The sequence below is a fragment of the Ranitomeya imitator genome, chromosome 5, assembly GCF_032444005.1.
Source record: "Ranitomeya imitator isolate aRanImi1 chromosome 5, aRanImi1.pri, whole genome shotgun sequence".
In the NCBI taxonomy this organism is placed as follows: Eukaryota; Metazoa; Chordata; class Amphibia; order Anura; family Dendrobatidae; genus Ranitomeya; species Ranitomeya imitator.
Genome location: NC_091286.1, coordinates 711,511,084 through 711,531,636, shown reverse-complemented (window position 1 = coordinate 711,531,636; position 20,553 = coordinate 711,511,084). Strand labels below are relative to the sequence as shown.

At 46.7% G+C, this 20,553-nt stretch overlaps 1 protein-coding gene across 1 annotated transcript in view; it reads left to right on the top strand.

The window, feature by feature from the left end:
* The window catches only part of LOC138638921 (zinc finger protein 484-like), a 143,147-nt gene that overhangs the window by 95,690 nt on the left and 26,904 nt on the right, over positions 1–20,553 (top strand). The window contains exon 4 of the mRNA XM_069728671.1: positions 3,956–4,129. Within this exon, the coding sequence (XP_069584772.1) occupies positions 3,956–4,129 (174 nt within the window). The remainder of the gene's footprint in view (positions 1–3,955; positions 4,130–20,553) is intronic.

Here is a 20,553-nt window from a genome sequence, read left to right as displayed (position 1 = left end):
TAATCTTGAACAATACAAGTCATAACTGGTACAGGAGGAGAGAGGACCCTGCCCACGAGGGCTCACAATCTACAAGGGATGGGTGAGGATACAGTAGGCGAGGATAGAGCTGGTCATGCAGCGGTTTGGTCGATCGGTGGTTACTGCAGGTTGTAGGCTTGTCGGAAGAGGTGGGTCTTCAGGTTCTTTTTGAAGGTTTCGATGGTAGGCGAGAGTCTGGAGGAGACAGGTTGTGGATGGCTTTGTACGTCATGGTTAGGGTTTTGTAGTGGAGTCTCTGGGCAATGGGGAGCCAGTGAAGGGATTGACAGAGGGGAGAGGCCGGGGAATAGCGGGGGGACAGGTGGATTAGTCGGGCAGCAGAGTTTAGAATAGATTGGAGGGGTGCGAGAGTGTTCGAGGGGAGGCCACAGAGCAGGAGGTTGCAGTAGTCAAGGCGAGAGATGATGAGGGCATGGACTAGGGTTTTTGCAGATTCTTGGTTGAGGAATGTACGGATTCGTGAAATATTTTTGAGTTGAAGTCGGCAGGAAGTGGAAAGGGCTTGGATATGTGGCTTGAAGGAGAGATCCGTGTCAAGGATTACCCCGAGGCAGCGAGCTTGTGGGACTGGGGAGAGTGGGTAGCCATGCACTGTAATGGATAGGTTTGTTGTTGGGGTCGCGTGAGATGGGGGAAAGATGATGAATTCTGTTTTGTCCATGTTAAGTTTCAGAAATCTAGCGGAGAAGGATGAAATAGTGGACAGACATTGAGGGAATCTGGTTAGAAGGGAGGTAATATCTGGTCCAGAGATGTAGATCTGTGTGTCATCAGCATAGAGGTGATACAGAAAGCCATGAGATTCTATGAGCTGTCCCAGGCCAAAAGTGTAAATGGAGAAGAGCAGGGGCCCAAGGACTGAACCTTGTGGGACTCCGACAGATAGAGGGCGAGGTGAGGAGATGGTGTGTGAGTGGGAGACGCTGAATGTCCGGTCTGTAGAGCATGTGTCTCTACCTACCGTGACACATGGAGGATGAGCCTATAAAGAAACCTGCCCCCATCCTACAGTGGCACACGGAGGAGGAGGAGGAGACTATAGAAATTAGTGCCACCACATTTAGTGACATATAATGGTGGAGGCTTTAGAATAGTGTCCCTGCCTACAGTGACACATAGAGGAGGAACATATACAAAAAAGTGCCCCTACGTACAAAGACACATGGAGGATGAGCCTATTGATAAGTCATCCACCTGTCAAGACTTATGGAGGAGCATACAGAGAAAAGTTCTGCTACCTATAGTGACACATGGAAAAGGAGCCTATAGAGGAACATGTCCCCCACCTACACTGTCCCCAGGAGGAGCCTATAGTGAATTAATACCCCTTACCTACAGAGAAAAGTGCCCCCTTGGGGGTCTGCTATTGCTATTGGGGAAATGAACTTCAGATATTTAAGAGCTGGGGAGTACACTATGTCAAATAAACGGGGCGACCAGTCCCAAAAATACACACTGCTGTCCGACAGTCGATTGGCCTCACGCTTTCTGAAAGGCTATGGATTCTTAGAGCAGAGAAGGACAAAATTTATTAAAGGTTTAAGCTTTATTTTAAAATGCACAGGTATAAAAAGAGAAAATAAGGAGAGATGCAAATAAGGCTGGGTTCCCATTGCGTTATGGGACCGCGTTAAACGGACAGCGTTGCACGGCGAAATTAACGCCGTGCAACGCGTCCGTTAGCGCGCCCATTCACGCTAATGGGAACGCGCTTTACTAGCGCGTGCCATGTTTGGCACGCGCTAGCGACGCGCCGGTGATTCCTGGCGCGCCGCGGACGCTGCTTGCAGCGTCCGAGGCGCGCCCGCGGTCCGTTCCCCGCTCTCGCAGATCGGGGATCTGCGAGAGCGGGGACGTTACCGCGACCCCGACCGCAGCCTCCTACAAAACATTGCGTTAGCGCAATCCGCTAGCGCTAAACGGATTGCACTAACGCAATGTGAACCTAGCCTAATTCTCCTTTTTATTTTATAACTGTTTTGATTTAACAGAAATGCCTAAACTTTTCCGTCTCAGGTTCTTCTGTTTCCTTGAGGTTTGGGAAGGTTTATGTATCACACTCGGCTCAGTTGACACCCACATGTGGACATCTTTCCATTGTTGTTCTATATTTTTATATGACTGGTCCTGGGCTCAAGTTTCCAGGATGGCCTAGATTGTGACATTAACATTACTAGTTTGTAACTGGAGCGAGGGCTAATAAGGAGGCGAGTACATTGCATATTACCCAGCTTGTTTTCTTCAACCCCACTTCCTAGCTAGATTTCTGGCTACAAAGGACCATCTGCCCAACCTTTGAAGCTCCACCCTCCAGGCCGAGGTGTCAGGACGAGGTGTCTGCTGACTTATGATTTGGTCTTTGGTTTTGCCCCTGTGGCTTTCTCCCACCTCTGTGAAGATCCTTGTGCCAACTCCCTCAACCGACCACTTTCTGCTCCCAGGACACAAGGGGCATTCATTGCTATATGAGGATAAAAATTAGTGATGAGCGAATATACTCGTTACTCAAGATTTACCACACACGCTCAGGTGTCCTCCGAGTATTTTTTTAGTGCTTGGAGATTTAGTTTTCTTCACCTCAGCTGAATGATTTACATCTGTTAGCCAGCTTGATTAGATGTGGGGATTCCCTAGCAACCAGGCAACCCCCACATGTACTTATGCTGGCTAACAGATGTACATCATTCAGCTGCGGCAAGAAAAACTAAAACTCCGAGCACTAAAAAATACTCAGAGGTCACCTGAGCGTGCTCGGGAAATCTCGAGTAACGAATATATTCGTTCATCACTAATAAAAATCTGAAAATCTAAATATTCCGTGGGGCCTGCCAAGCAGTGACTAGTGCCAAGACGGCCATGGAGGCCTCACTAAGAATTGCTGAATTCCATGTACAGTTGTAGCACTGGCTGCATATTAGACCCTACTTCAGGTTTCTGTACATGTCAGACCTAGCGGAGATTGTTCGGCTCCGGTTACCATCGCAGCTCTTTGGCACCTAATGATCATGGTCGTATTTTGCCTCTTGCCTCTCTATCCATCTGGCAGATCTGGCATTTTTGGACCTAAACTGCAAGGATCTGACTGACCTCACTAGTTTCTGTAGTCACTTATGTGTTTGTTTGTTTTTTAATATTTCCATTCTTTTTTATTTTTTAATAAAACCTTTTGATATTTTGGGATAACTGCTTCATGCCCCTAAATTCAGTGTAAGGAAAACAAACCCCTCCAGTGATCACTTCCCTGAATCCATCCCCTATCCGGAGTGCTCAGCCGGCAGAATCCAACTCCACCACAAGTAACAAAGTAATGTCTCCTCCTAACTCCTTCATGTAATTCATGCAGACAAGGATAATGTGTTCCTCCCATACAGTCCTGATATAAATATCATATAGTCCAGACCTTCCGGGCCCTCAAGAAGGTCTGTACATCTAGTGTTCAGCCGTGTACATTGATCTTACAAATCGGACGAGACGAACCTGGAGAAGATGTTTTGGTAAACGACACCTATTATTAGTATAGGTAACAGGACGTCTTTCAGAGGGTTTCCCGTTATTCTCTGAGAAGTTACCAGGTTTTGTGCCCGTTCTTCCTCAGCTTCTATATCCAAGTTGGATTCCATAGAAGAGTCTCCTGTATCTTTCTATCTTCCCCCTCACGGCTGTATCCAGCACACTGCTGACAGAGCGGCCCAGACATCACCACCACCAACCACTGGCAGCAGCTTTGTGTTGACTCTCGATCTCCAACTACCAGGGTCCTCGGACCTCCCAAACAGCAGGGAGTAATCCAGGTAGTCAGTGCCACATGAGCTCTCCTGCTGAGATGGACGGGCAGCTGCAGAGACGACACATAAAATGTCATGTTCTTATGTTTCCTTATGTGTAATATTCATCAGCATCTCTCCTTATACAGGATTACACCATAGAGAAGACATCAGGTGACTGTGTGACTCCCATCATCCATCTCCATGTATCCGGAAGAAGGAGCAGGAGTGAGAGCCCCATCACAGAAGCCCCACACTCCCCGATGGCTGAGAAGAAGATCCTAGATCTCACCAATGAGATCACAGAGCTGCTGACTGGAGAGGTGACTGCTGGGAAATGCTACAGTATACACTGGAGGATTCTGGGTGATGAGACTGCAGGGAGATTATACAGTATACACTGGAGGATTCTGGGTGATGAGAGGAGACTGCTGGGAAATGCTACAGTATACACTGGAGGATTCTGGGTGATGAGACTGCAGGGAGATTATACAGTATACACTGGAGGATTCTGGGTGATGAGAGGAGACTGCTGGGAGTTTATACAGTGTACACTGGAGGATTCTGGGTGATGAGAGGAGACTGCTGGGGGATTATACAGTATACACTGGAGGATTCTGGGAGAGGAGAGGAGACTGCTGGGAGATTATACAATATACACTGGAGGATTCTGGGTGATGGGAGGAGACTGCTGGGAGATTATACAGTGTACACTGGAGGATTCTGGGTGATGAGAGGAGACTGCTGGGGGATTATACAGTATACACTGGAGGATTCTGGGTGATGAGAGGAGACTGCTGGGAGATTATACAGTACACACTGGAGGATTCTGGGTGATGAGAGGAGACTGCTGGGATATTATACAGTATACACTGGAGGATTCTGGGTGATGAGATGAGACTGCTGGGAGATTATACATTATACACTGGAGGATTCTGGGTGATGAGAGGAGACTGCTGGGAGATTATACAGTATACACTGGAGGATTCTGGGTGATGAGAGGAGACTGCTGGGAGATTATACAGTATACACTGGAGGATTCTGGGTGATGAGAGGAGACTGCTGGGAGATTATACAGTGTACACTGGAGGATTCTGCGTGGTGAGAGGAGACTGCTGGGAGATTATACAGTATACAGTGGAGGATTCTGGGTGGTGATATTATACAGTTAGGTCCAGAATTATTTGGACGGTGACACAAGTTTTGGCATTTTAGCTTTTTACATATTGAAGATCCAGTTATATGATCCGTGTGGGATCTCGGTGCCGATTCTCAGCTTTAACCCTTTGACATCAGACGTAATGATCTGTCCCGGTGTTCTGGGCCTTATTGTCCCGGGACGGATTATTACGTCTACGTGATGTGTGTGCACAGAGGCTGCGGGCGACCACCACCGGGTGTCAGCTGATTCTGACAGCGGACACCCAGCACTGATTCCCAGGATCAGTCACGCACCGCTCCCGGCACTTTAACCCCCTAAATGCTGCAATAGAACGCTGGAGCTGGCAGAGGGATGACCGCCCCTTTATCTTTGGATCAGAGACTCTGCGGCATGACGTTGCTATGGTGACCCGATGTCGTCATGATGGCGTCCTGGTCACCAGAGCTAGGAAAGTTGCTAATTCATGGACAGAGCACGATCAGCAGCTTTCTCTGTCAGCACAGAGCTGACAGTTTGCACAGTACAGGTATTCTGCTGCATCCCCATGATGTACAAGCGATCAGCCTGCAAAAAATATAGTTCTTACCGATAACGGTATTTCTCTGAGCCCATGACGGCACCACGGAGAGAGGGGATCCGCCCACCAAGGACAGGAAACCTACGGATAAAAAGGCGGTACCACTCTCCTGCATCAGTTTGTTTACATAGATAACGATGGGAGACTACTAAGACATTTGTAAAATAATTTTAACTGCTTAGCATAACAAGATACCGCGTGAATTCCAACTTATAAATGGATTATGGCACTCTTTCAAGGCGTACACCCATAAGTGAAGGGAGGGAATGTACGGGTGCCGTCATGGGCTCAGAGAAATACCGTTATCGGTAAGAACTATATTTTTCTCTGATCGCCCATGACGGCACCACGGAGAGATTTGAATAGATGGTACATTCAGGGAGGGACCACCGCCTCCAGAACCCTTTTACCGAAAGTAAGGTCTGAAGAGGAGATTAGGTCCAATCTATAGTGCCTATAGAATGTGGATGGTGAGGACCAGGTAGCAGCTCTACATATCTGGTCTATGGAAGCTCCGGCCTTCTCCGCCCAGGAAGTTGCTACTGCCCTCGTTGAGTGAGCCTTAACCTCCCCAGGAACGGACATCCCACTTGCTGAATAAGATAGACTGATGGCGTCTGTGATCCATCTTGCTATGGTGGCCTTAGATGCTTTTTTCCCCTTCCGGGGACCCTGAAAACACACAAACAGAGAGGAATCCTCCCTACTCTCTCTAGTGACTTCTAGGTAGTGTAAGAGACATCTCCTTACATCTAGTGTATGTAGTGTTTGTTCCTCCTCGTTCTTAGGATTGGGGTAGAAGGAGGGGAGAGATATCTCTTGAGACCTGTGAAATTTTGAAGCCACTTTCGGGAGATATGCTGGGTCTGTTTTTAGAATAACCCTATCCTCTAGAAATTGTGTGTGAGGAAGGCAGGCTGATAGAGCTTGTAAGTCACTGACCCTACGGGCAGAAGTGAGTGCAACTAATAGAGCGGTTTTGAGGGATAGCGTTTTTATAGTAGATTCATGCAATGGTTCGAATGGAGGACTAGTCAGTGCTTTAAGGACCACGTTTAAGTCCCATTGAGGAACCACTTTTACTGGTAGAGGCCTAGATCTTCCTGCTGCCTTAATGAATCTAGAGATCCATCTATTTGAAGCTAGGTCAAAATTAAATAGGGCTCCTAATGCTGCCACGTGAACTTTTAGTGTGCTGGTGGCTAACCCCATATCCAGGCCATTTTGTAGGAACTCTAATATGGAATTGATGGGAATCTCTTTCCCTATTTTTGCACCTGAAAAGGACAGGAACTTTTTCCATATTTTGCCGTACTGTTTCGTTGTAACCGGCTTCCTACTTTTTAACAGAGTTGAAATTAACCCCGAAGAGAACCCTCTGTTTTCTAATATTTTCCTCTCAAGAGCCAGGCTGTCAAGTGCAAGTTCTTGACTTGTGGATGACAGATAGGGCCCTGTGACAACAGATCCCGGAGGTCTGGTAATACCCAAGGGTCGGATATTGACATTTTCCTCATCCATGAGAACCAAGGTCTCTTCGGCCAGAACGGGGCAATTAAGATGACCAGCGCCCCGTCCTCCCGAATCTTCCTCAGCACTGCTGGAATCAGAAAGAGGGGAGGAAAGGCATAGACCAGATGATGACCCCAGGGGATCAGGAACGCGTCCACAGCTACTGGGTTCCCCAGGGGAGATAGGGAGCAAAAGGAGGCTACTTTTTTGTTTAAATGGCTCGCGAAGAGATCTATTTTGGGAACACCCCATTTTCCAACGATGACTGGTAAGTCCGTAGGTCTCCCATCAAGGACAGGAAACCAACTGATGCAGGAGAGTGGTACCGCCTTTTTATCCGTAGGTTTCCTGTCCTTGGTGGGCGGATCCCCTCTCTCCGTGGTGCCGTCATGGGCGATCAGAGAAAAATGATTGTCCCATAGGGAGACAAAGTAAAAAAAAAAAGTTAACTTTAAAATAAAAAAAGAATTGTAAAAATATAAAAAAATAATAAAAATTCAGGAGATAATGTATCCATAAATAAATATTTGTATAAAAAAATTGATTAAAAAGTGCACATATTTGGTATCTCTGCGACCCAGCCTATAAAACTGTCCCACTAGTTAACTCCTTTAGTGAACATAGAAACCATAGAAGAAAAAAAAAAATAAACATCATATCACCGAACAAAAAGTGGAATAAAACACAGTGAAAAAGAAGGTTGTAAATATAGATGGTACCGCTGAAAACGTCATCTTGTCCCTCAAAAATGAAGCCGCCATACAGCTCCATCAGCAGAAAACTAAAGTTATAGCTCTCTGAGTAAAGCGATGTAAAAATAATAATTTTTTTTCTATAAAATACCGTATATACTCAAGTATAAGCCGAGTTTTTCATCACATTTTCTTGTGCTGGAGAAGCCCCTCTCTGCTAATACTCGAGTCAGGGTCCCAGAAGACGGAGGGGGAGCTGCAGCGGCGGAGCAGCGGGTCGCAGGAGGCGGCTGCTGCGGGTAAAGCCTGCACTGGTGGTGAATATTCATACCCTGATGGCACCAGAACAAGACGCTGCGAGGGAGCGCAGGGAAGGTAAGAAGAATGGTTTATTTATTCTTTAAGGTTTTTGTGATGGGGGCCATGTATACAAGGATAGGGATGAGGAGCCATGCATACTAGGATAGGGATAAGGAGCCATGTATACCAGGATAGAGATGAGGAGCCATGCAGACCAGGATAGGGATGAGGAGCCATACATACCAGGATAGGGATGAGGAGCCATGCAGGCCAGGAGAGGGATAAGGAGCCATGCATACAAGGATAGGGGTGAAGAGGCCATACATACCAGGATAGGGATGAGAAGGCCGTGCATACCAGGGTGGGGATGAAGAGCCATATATACCAGGATAGGGATGAGGAGCCATGCATACCAGGATAGGGATGAGAAGGCCATGCATACCAGGATAGGGATGAGAAGGCCGTGCATACCAGGGTGGGGATGAAGAGCCATGCATACCATGCATACCTCATAGGGATGAGGAGCCATGTATACCAGGATAGGGATGGAGAGCGATGCATACAAGTATGGGGATGAGGAGCCATGCATCCCGTATGGGGATGAGGAGGTATGCATAGCCATGCATACCTCATAGGGATGAGGAGCCATGTATACCAGGATAGGGATGGAGAGCGATGCATACAAGTATGGGGATGAGGAGCCATGCATACTAGGATAGGGATGAGGAGCCTTGTATACCAGGATAGGGATGGAGAGCGATGCATACAAGTATGGGGATGAGGAGCCATGCATACCAGGATAGGGATGAGGAGCAATGTATACCAGGATAGGGATGGAGAGCGATGCATACAAGTATGGGGATGAGGAGCCATGCATACCAGGATAGGGATGAGGAGCCATGTATACCAGGATAGGGATGGAGAGCTATGCATACAAGTATGGGGATGAGGAGCCATGTATACCAGGATGGGGATGAAGAGCCATGCATACCAGGATAGGGATGAGGAGCCATGCATTACAGGATAGGGATGGAGAGCTATGCAGACCAGGATAGGGATGAGGAGCCATGCAGACCAGGATAGGGATGAGGAGCCATGTATACCAGGATAGGGATGAGGAGCCATGTATACCAGGATAGGGATGAGGAGCCATGCATACCTGGATGGGGATGAGGAGCCATGTATACCAGGATGGGGATGAGGAGCCATGTATACCAGGATGGGGATGAGGAGCCATGTATACCAGGATAGGGATGAGGAGCCATGTATACCAGGATAGGGATGAGGAGCCATGTATACCAGGATGGGGATGAAGAGCCATGTATACCAGGATGGGGATGAAGAGCCATGCATACCAGGATAGGGATGAGGAGCCATGTATACCAGGATAGGGATGGAGAGCGATGCATACAAGTATGGGGATGAGGAGCCATGCATAGTAGGATAGGGATGAGGAGCCATGTATACCAGGATAGGGATGGAGAGCTATGCATACAAGTATGGGGATGAGGAGCCATGTATACCAGGATGGGGATGAAGAGCCATGTATACCAGGATAGGGATGAGGAGCCATGTATACCAGGATAGGGATGAAGAGCCATGTATACCAGGATGGGAATGAAGAGCCATGTATACCAGGATAGGGATGGAGAGCTATGCATACAAGTATGGGGATGAGGAGCCATGTATACCAGGATAGGGATAAGGAGCCATGTATACCAGGATAGGGATGAGGAGCCATGTATACCAGGATAGGGATGAGGAGCCATGTATACCAGGATGGGAATGAAGAGCCATGTATACCAGGATAGGGATGGAGAGCTATGCATACAAGTATGGGGATGAGGAGCCATACATACCAGGCTTATACTTGAGTCAATAAGTTTTTACCATTTTTTTGTGGTAAAATTAGATGCTTCGGCTTATAATTGGGTTGGCTTATACGGTAGTTTTTATTGTGTAAAGGTGCCAAAACATTTTAAAAAACATCAGGAGTGGGCAATGCCAAAAAAGGATATATATATATATATATATATATATATATATATATATATATATATATATATATATATATATATATATATATATATATATATTGCATGGATGACAAACGTGTTGGGTTGATTGCTGACTATTGCAGCTGTTGGGAGAGCTCTAATGATTAGAAAAAAAAAGGTTTATATATATATAGTGTGCTGGAAAATAGTATAATTGTGTCAACTGCGTAGTTGTGGGCTCATGTAGTGCTAAAGGTACTTCCTGGTGCTGGCGCAGGTGGTGTTGCGTTCACTGTAGGATCTGTGCTCAATAGGCCGTCTGTTAATGCTGCGTCGATTTACAGCATTTAGGGATTGCTGCCTGATGAGATGCATTTGAGCGGTGCGATGATTAGAATCTAATTGTAATACACTACAAGGTGGCCCAGTGCGGCACCCTACAGATGGTCAATGGTTGATGGAGAGGCACACTTACTTGTAGAATTGTGATGTAATGTGCTCAGCAGGACCCAATGGTAGTAGGAGGGCAACGACATTTCAGAGCTGGAGTACGGAGCTATAGATTGCTGCCGATAGGAAGAGGTTTTACCGCTACAGAGCGGCTAGGTGGGGAGCCTCTGGTGGACAGAGTGGCGCCAGTAACCCGTGTGCTCCGGCCGTGAGCGACGCTGGGATGTGGCGCGCTGGCTGGGCGGAGCTAGAATGTGACGTCGCAGAGTAGCGAGGACGAAGGCTCGGTAGGGGATTGACCAACGCGTTTCGAGAGGTGTCTCCTCTCTTCGTCAGGGCTATCCCTGTTACCGGCTGCCCGCCTTTATATACCCCTGTCCTTACTCCATATGGGCTGCGTAGCAATTAGTTGATTTAATAATTAGCGGGCCTTAATTAGGCCTGATTTCTATGTGCCTGATTGATGATTAGAGGCTAGCTCTATAGTGCATTATAAATGTTTAGTTAAAGGAAAAGATAGATGAATGGTATAGAATGTTTTGACCAGTGATATTTATTAGGCACTTGTGAGAGACCACATAATAAGGTGCGTGTGGATATGGGTCTGCGGGAATACGCCAAGAATCAGTATATTACATAACAATATTAAAAAATACATCTTTATTAGTAAATAAATAAACGTGTGTGTGTATATATATATATATATATATATATATATATATATATATTATAACGCTGGGAGCGTCACTCGCGCCGGCGCAGTCTGGCCCCCACAGAGTGACGCTCCCAGGAGATCGTGGTATGCGTAAACACTGAACGCACACCGCGATTTCCAAAGGAGAGGCAGGGACGCGCCAGGAGGGTGAGTATATTCACCTGTTCCCCGTTCCGGCGCTGTGTGCGGCTCCGTGTCCCAGTCCTCTGCCTGTGACGTTCACAGTTCAGAGGGCGCGATGACGCGCTTAATGCGTGCCGCCCTCTGACTGAACAGTCACAGCCAGAGGAGCCGGAAGAAGCGGCGCGCAGCGCTGGAACGGGACAGGTGAATATAGCAAGTGCTGGGGGGCCTGAGTGAGCGGCGACTCCGGCACCTGACCCCCACAGCGCGCCGGTGTCCCCGCCTGCTCAGGCCCCCCAGCACTCTGCGCCCAGCGACGATAGGAGAGTATGGTATTTTTTTTTTTTTATATATATCGCAGCAGCATACGGGGCATATACAATGGAGCATCTTATGGGGCCATCAACCATAATGGAGCAGTGTACGGGGGCATATACCATGGAGCATCTTATGGGGGCCATAAACCATAATGGAGCAGTGTACGGGGGCATATAATACCATGGAGCATCTTATGGGGCCATCAACCATAATGGAGCAGTGTACGGGGGCATATACCATGGAGTATGTTATGGGGGCCATAAACCTTTATGGAGCAGTGTACGGGGGCATATACCATGGAGTATGTTATGGGGGCCATAAACCTTTATGGAGCAGCGTATGGGGCATATGGATGGGAGCAGCACATGACAGAACGGGCGCAGGATGGGAGCAGCACATGACAGAACGGGGGAGCAGGATGGGAGCAGCACATGACAGATCGGGCGCAGGATGGGAGCAGCACATGACAGGATGGGGGCGCAGGATGGGAGCAGCACATGACAGAACGGGCGCAGGATGGCAGCAGCACATGACAGGATGGGGGCGCAGGATGGGAGCAGCACATGACAGAACGGGCGCAGGATGGCAGCAGCACATGACAGGATGGGAGCTGCACATGACAGAACGGGGGTGCAGGATGGCAGCAGCACATGATTATATATATATATATATATATATATATATATATAGTATTGTTCACCTTAGCTCAGTTAGCGCGGCGATTACACCTCACTTATTTCTAGCATACCCATTTTCCCTACAGGTACATACACAGATCCTGTTTAACCTCCAGCTGCTTCTGAACTATAGTTTTCTCCCTGTCTTGCGGTGGCAAGCGCCAGTGGTATTTTCAAGATTTAAAAGAACATACAAATGTGGTATCGCTGTAATTGTACCGACCCGAAGAATAAAGCTGCCTTATCAATTTTACCACACACGGAATGGCAAAAAACCCGACACCCCACCCAGCCCCCCCCAAAATTCCTGAAATGCTGGTTTTTGTACTTGTTTGCCTCTCGAAATTGGAATAGAAATTGATCAAAAAATGTCAGAAATTGGTTCGAATAAAAAAAAGTCAATTCGTCCTGCAAAAAAACAAAACTATGACATGACTCTGTGGGCCGAAATATGGAATGGGGATGCAAAAACTATTTTTTACTCTTCGCCACGACAGCACTCCACTGGAGAGAGGGATCCGCCCCGCAGGAACAGGAAACCTACCGAGAAATAAAAGGGGGCGGTCCGCCTCTCCTCCTCAGTTTAGGTTTCCTGTTCCTGCGGGAACGTTCAGGAACGACAGGACTACAGGACATACCTGGGCTAGCATGCCGCCTGCGCGGTATCCTTGAGAACGGCAGGGGCTGCAGCTCAGAAGCAGCGTCAGGGGAGTTCCGTTAGACGGCTCCCTCCTCGTCTGGTGGAGCACTCAGACGGTTGGGTCCGGGGAGGGTCGCCCGGCATCTTCTGCAGTGGCGGTACGGCAGCGTGAGGAGGCCGGCTGGTGGGGTAAGAAAGCGGCTGCACTCCATTTTGCTGTCCGATGTGTGAATCCTGGAATCGCATATGCGCCGACCGCCGCTATACAGGCTACACCGGAAGTGGATAATTGACTTCCGGGGCGCCTAGGCCGGATCTAGGGCGGGGGAGCCGGCGCTGGTCCGCGCATGCGCACTACGTCGGGAAAAAAAAATAAAAAATGGGCGCACTATTTAAGCTGCAAACCAACCGTAATACGGTGAGGCAGAGATGTCATGACCAGGTGCCATGGACCCCACAGCTGGAGATCCAGTACCCCTCGCCAAAGATCACACCAGAGGATCCTCGGAGACCGCTCGTAAAAGCGACGGATCCAGAACAAGATCTCGGCCTTCTGATTTGGTACTATTTGCTTCACTGGGTGAGTTTTCAAACTCTGCCTATTAAGCTGACGTTGTCTCCCTACTTCTCTCTTTTCTCTCTCTCTCGCTACTTATTACGCCTAGTCTAAAAGACGACAAAAAACGAAACATAAGGAATGTGCCTTGTGTAGCCAGCCCCTTCCGGACTCATACCCCAAGAAACTGTGCAAAGACTGTTTTAAGGAAACAACACAGGGAGCGATAGTGTCCGTTACGGACTTACGGGCCATTATTAGGGAGGAACTAAAAAATATGACCCAGGAAAAACCGCGTAAAGTTAAGTCCAAAACACCGACACCTGTGTCAGACTCCGATAGTGACCAGACTGTACTGTCAGAAGCCTCCCTATCATCATCACCATCATCATCCTCATCAGAGATTGAGGGACGCTCATGTTTTCCCTTAGACAGTGTGGACAACTTGGTAAAATCAATTCGAAATACCATGGGGTGTGAGGAGACAAAGGGTGCGCAAACCACACAGGACATAATGTTCGCGGGTTTGGCAGAGAGAAAGAGGAGATGTTTTCCGGTTATACCAGCAGTGAAAGCATTAATTAAGAGTGGGAGAAGCAGGATCAAAGAAGTTTTTTACTCTCCGCGTCTAAACGTAAATATCCGTTTAGTGACGAGGAGCTTCTTACATGGACCAAAGTCCCTAAGGTCGATGCAGCCGTAGCTTCTACCTCTAACCAATCCACTCTACCTGTGGAGGATGCGGGACTTCTGGTCGATCCATTGGATCGTAAGGCTGAATCATCCCTTAAGCGATCTTGGGAAGTGGCTACGGGAATTTTTAAACCTGCAGTAGCCAGCACTTGCGCTGCTCGGTCAATGATCATTTGGATTGACCAGTTAGACCAGCAAATTGAAAGTAAGGTTTCAAGAGAAAAACTACGGACGGCCATCCCCTTAATACGAGGAGCGGCAGCTTTTATGGCGGACGCATTTGCCGACATTCTTCGTTTAGCAGCAAGATCTGCAGGCCTTGTGAACAATGCAAGACGAGCGCTTTGGATGAAAAGCTGGAAAGGGGACGCGCAGTCTAAATCTAAAATATGCGCAATCCCATGTGAGGGTGAGTACCTCTTTGGTAAAACCTTAGACGAGATACTCGAAAAGGCAAAGGACAGGAAGAAAGCTTTTCCTGATTCCTCTATTCCCTTTCACAGGAGAGCCTGTAAGAGGAGACCGTTTGGCAAAAGGAGGCAAACGGATAGGTCAATACCATGGACCACTAAAGAGGACAGACAAAGAGGTACCATGTTTAGAAGACCCAACTCCCCAAAAGACAACAAATTTTGAGGATAAACCAGTAGGGGGCAGACTGAAGTTTTTTGCCACCCAATGGGAAAAAGTAACATCTAGCTCGTGGGTTTTAAATATCATCCGAGATGGAATTAAACTACAATTCTCTCGTGTTCCCCACGAGTCATATATTATAACATCCCTCAGCTCGCCTATACAACAACAGGCTCTAGAGCTGGAAATTCAAACACTATTATCAAAACGGGTTTTAGTCCAAGTCCCTGAGGGGCAGGAAGGCAGAGGATTCTACTCTCCCTTATTCCTGATTTCCAAACCCGACGGTTCTTTCAGGACCATCATAAACCTTAAAAAACTAAATTCATTTATTGAAAACCATACATTTAAGATGGAATCCATTCGATCCACTATAAAACTCCTCTTTCCAAACTGTATGATGGGGGGCATTGATTTAAAAGATGCTTATTATCATCTCCCTATTCATGACAGATACCAAAAATTCCTCAGGGTAGCAGTGACAATCAACGGCAAGATTCGTCATTTCCAATAAGTAGCCATGCCCTTCGGCCTTTCTACAGCGCCAAGAATCTTCACCAAGATAATGCTAGAGGTGATGGCCTACCTTCGCCAAAAGGAGAACCTTAATTGTGCCCTATCTGGATGACTTTTTGGTCATAGGAAATTCAGTTACTCAATGTGCTGATCGTTTGGCTCACGCAGTTTCCTCTCTACAGGATCTAGGCTGGATAATCAATACCAACAAATCCAGACTCACTCCGCTTTCCTGTCAAGCGTTCTTGGGGTTCAATCTAGACTCCATAACCCAAAAGTGTCTTCTGCCTCAGGTAAAGATACTACTGATCAAACACAAAGTCCTAGCTGCAATAGAAAATCCACGTATATCCCTAAGACAAGCTATGTCATTACTAGGATCCCTTATCTCTTGTATACCTGCAGTAAAATGGGCTCAACATCATACCCGAACACTGCAACACCAGATTTTACAAGAAGATAGATGGTTATTTGGTCACCTAAATGCAAAAATAACCTTGTCACAGGAGGTTTTATCTTCCTTAGCGTGGTGGCAAGATTCAAATCATTTGATGAGTGGTGTTCCATGGGTAATAACGCCATCTCATACCATAACCACTGACGCCAGTCATCACGGATGGGGCGCTCATATGGGGAATGATTTTTGCCAAGGGTTATGGAACATGGAGGAAAGCTGCTATTCCTCTAACGTTAAAGAGCTAAATGCAGTAAAATACGCCCTATACCATTTTCTCCCACAGCTTCGGGGGAAAGACGTCAGTCTGGCATACGCTTTTCCGCCGATCATATTGCTGCCCCAAGTCATACGCAAAATCAGAGACGAAGGAGCGAGAGTGATACTGATAGCTCCATTCTGGCCCAAGAGACCATGGTTCTTGTGGCTGCAAACCATGTCGGTCTCAGATCCTTGGGTCCTCCCCTTAACACCCAATCTTCTCTTCCAGGGTCCGTTTTTCCACCCTCAGGTGGACAATCTCCATCTGACGGCCTGAAATTTGAGAGGCAGATGCTAAAATCAAGGGGGTTCTCGGAGGGATTGTTTAACACACTCCTCCAAAGTAGAAAACCTTCCACTACCAAAATCTATACAAGGATATGGAAAAAATTCCTACAATTCCATACATCTCCAAACACGTCAGAAATTCCGATACAATCTATCCTGGAATTTCTTCAGAAAGGGAGAGAACTGGGGTTAACTGTAAACACCTTAAAAGTTCATGTTTCAGCACTAGGAGCCCTCTATGGCCATAACATTGCGGGGGATAGATGGGTATCCCGATTTATTACAGCCTGCGAACGGATAAATCCAGTTAATATACCTATAGTTCCTCCCTGGGATCTAAATTTAGTTTTACAAGCCCTAACAGACTCTCCATTCGAACCAATAGATTCAATACCAATCAAAAGCCTATCACTAAAGACGGCCCTCTTGGTAGCACTGACTTCAGCTAGGAGGATCAGTGACATCCAAGCACTCTCCATAGATCCACCTTTCCTGCTAACCTTTCAGGATAAGTTGGTCCTTAAACCAGACCCTTCCTACCTTCCCAAAGTAGCTAAGAGATTCCATAGGTCTCAGGAAATAATCTTGCCCACTTTCTTCAATAATCCTTCCACTCCTGAAGAACAAAAGTACCACACTCTAGATGTTAAAAGAGTAGTGTTAAAGTACATTGAAAGAACCAGTAGCTGGCGACAGTGTAGGGCTCTGTTTATTTCCTTCCAGGGTCACAAGAAGGGTCATGGAGTAACAAAAAGCACCTTATCCCGGTGGATTAGAGAGTCTTATCAGACTGGCCTATTCCGCGAGTAAAGAAAACCCTCCGGAAGGCATAACAGCGCACTCTACCAGAGCTATGACATCCTCCAGGGCAGAAAGGGGAGAGGTCCCAATTGAGACTACATGTATGGCCGCAACTTGGTCAAATCCCTCTACCTTCTATAATCACTATAGGCTTGACCTATCGTCAACTTCTGACCTAGACTTTGGCAGGACTGTCCTCAGCACGGTGGTCCCCACCCCCTAGGTGATGGTCTCTAAAAGATCTCCAGTGGGGTGCTGTCGTGGCGGAGAGTAAAAAGCCGGATTACTCACCGGTAATGCTCTTTTAGTGAGTCCACGACAGCACCCTCTTACATCCCTCCCTACATTAATATAGTACTTACTATTGAGTAAAATTCTTTTAATCATACATAAGCAAATAAATTTTAAATTTAAAAATAAATGATATTTGCCTAATACTGGCGGTCCTCCGGGTACTCTGAAATCAAAACTGAGGAGGAGAGGCGGACCGCCCCCTTTTATTTCTCGGTAGGTTTCCTGTTACTGCGGGGCGGATCCCTCTCTCCAGTGGGGTGCTGTCGTGGACTCACTAAAAGAGCATTACCGGTGAGTAATCCGGCTTTTTGTAATAAAAAGCGTCTTTTAGTGTTTGATGTCAACCAAACATAAACGCAGTATAAATCTGGTATTGCTGTAATCGCACCGACCTGAAGAATAAAGTCACCTAATCACGTATACCGCCTGAGGAATGACGTAAAAAATAAATTAAAACCAATTCTTCACCGGCTGTTGATTTGTTTTTGTTTTTTTTCATTCTGCTTTCCAAAGATCGCAGTAAGGCTCGACACACATTTATCCTGCGCTCTGCTCTGAGCGCTTGCATCAGGCTTTCTGTGCAAATCTCCAAAATATGTGATTCAGACGGAACCTCTGGCGGACGATTTCCTACAATGAGGGAGATGGGGGCACTGTGGACGCCGTCTGACCTGTGATCCAGCTGAGTCCATCTTTTTAGGATTGCATAAAAGTGCAGTCGGCCACAGTTTTGTGCACTTCTGAAAAGGACACACCGCTGAACAGAGGCCAAATGGAGTCCAGAGTAACTATACTGCCTCATTATAGCGAATGGCTCTCTCAGGGGTTCATCTGAGTCACGTCACTAAGAGATTAACATGGAAACCCCGATGTAAGTGCTCAGCGTAGAGCGCCGGATAACTGTGATCCCAATCGTTATGTAAAATGTTGTCAAAAATATATCCCTAAAATATAGCTATTATTAAGTTTAAGGTAAAATTACCCATAAATAAGAGTCATAAAAATGTATAACAGTCTTAACACAGAGGAAAGGTAAGCTACTGGAGGGGGGGGGGGGGGGCAATGTGAGCTCTACCTTCCTTACTGCGGAGGTTGGCACCCTAAGTTCGACATGGAGCCCCCTCTCAACGTCGTCTATCCCTTATCACCCTAAAGGGAAGAACTAACAGAAACAACCAACACCAATAATAAAGTGCTATAATGCAATAAAGTGCAATACATTAGTCTGCAGCGGTATGAACTCTGTTCTTTTCTGAGATGGTATAGTAGAGACTCTCAGAATTTAACTACGTAATGCCAACAAGTTAATGATTTGACTTGTGGCAAAAAATATTCTAGAACAAAATACAATAGTGGTTTGAGACAGTCAATGTCAGAAATAGACCATAAAAGGATCTATCCACATATCTTTTGATCCACCGTTTGTAGACAATAGGTTCTTTATAAAGATAATAATATAGTAAGTACACCGGCGCTCCAAGCGATAATGAGCGTGGAAGTGGGGGAAGCTGCTGGTGCCTAGACGGCTACTGCGCCAAGCCTGTCATATATATTAAAAGGAATAATAAAATAGAAATTAGGTCACCGCGCTACCTTACTCCTAAGTAAAAAATGAGCTAAAAAGTACCCACAGAAAGAATAGAATGAGCACTTACTTGGTAGCTGAAGTGCCGATATTGTATCTGTGGAGACTTAGTGGAGCGCTGAAGAGGTGAAAAACAGCCGCTCCTCCGTGAGTCCGAGATGAGGGGTTCGGACGGTGGCGTGAAGCGGCAGGCCCGAGGGGAGCGTCCTCCCTATTGGTGCCTAGCAAGGTACAAAACCTGGATTCTTTGAGGATATACTCTTGACAGGGCCCTTGTTGGTAGTTGGAGCTATAATGTTGCCTATTGTTTGTGATTTTCTGAAAACAAACTTAGGGCGTTTTGGTAGCAGTTCCCCTATCACTTTGTCCGACTGGAGGATTGACCAGTGTTTGTAAATAATTTTAGTAAATTGTTTGTATCCATAATGAAACTGCGTAATAATGGGTAACTGATAAATTTGTTTAGGGATATCAGTTGGAATGAATTTATCCCTCGTTATTTTTTGTACTAAGGTATCTCTCGATGTTTCATAAACCTCTTGATTAGCCGCATCCAGCAAATCTTTGGAGTATCCTTTTTCCAGAAATTTTTTGGTGAGGTGTTCTGCTTCTATCATATAATCTTGTTTTTTAGTGCAATTGCGTCTTACCCGGGTAAATTGACTTTTGGGGATATTAGTCAACCAAATAGGTAGGTTGCAGCTATTAATATCAATGAATCCATTGGAGTCCACTGGTTTGTGGTGGCATTTGGTTAATACCCGATTATTTTCGATAAAGATGTTCAGGTCTAAAAAATTAATTTCGGATATACTGGTGGTGGCCGTAAATTCCAACCCAAAGTCATTAGAGTTGAGGTTGGCAATAAATACATCTAGTTCTCTTTGGGGGCCGTTCCAAATGAATAGTATGTCGTCGATAAATCGCCTCCACATAATCAAACCGGTATTAGGGCTTTCTGTGAGCGAAATGTGTAGCTCCTCCCACTTGGCTACATAAATGTTTGCGTAGCTGGGAGCAAAACAAGTGCCCATGGCCGTGCCCCATGTTTGGAGGTAAAATTGGCCATCATGGGTAAAATAATTATGTTCCAAAATAAATAAAATACTTTCCACAATGAACTGAATCGCGTAGGCAATAGAGGCCCTGCTCGGCATCCGTCTCCTGCTCATTCTTTCGTAGCTCCGGGTGACGTCACCCAGACCACGCCCCCCTATTCCTCGCTGCAGTGCAGCGGCGCCCCTGGCCAGGACGCCGCTTGTTTACTTTTCCGGCGCGCGTGGCAGCTAGGCGCCAATAGGGAGGATGCTCCCCTCGGGCCTGCCGCTTCACGCCGCCGTCCGGACCCCTCATCTCGGACTCACGGAGGAGCGGCTGTTTTTCACCTCTTCAGCGCTCCACTAAGTCTCCACAGATACAGTATCGGCACTTCAGCTACCAAGTAAGTGCTCATTCTATTCTTTCTGTGGGTACTTTTTAGCTCATTTTTTACTTAGGAGTAAG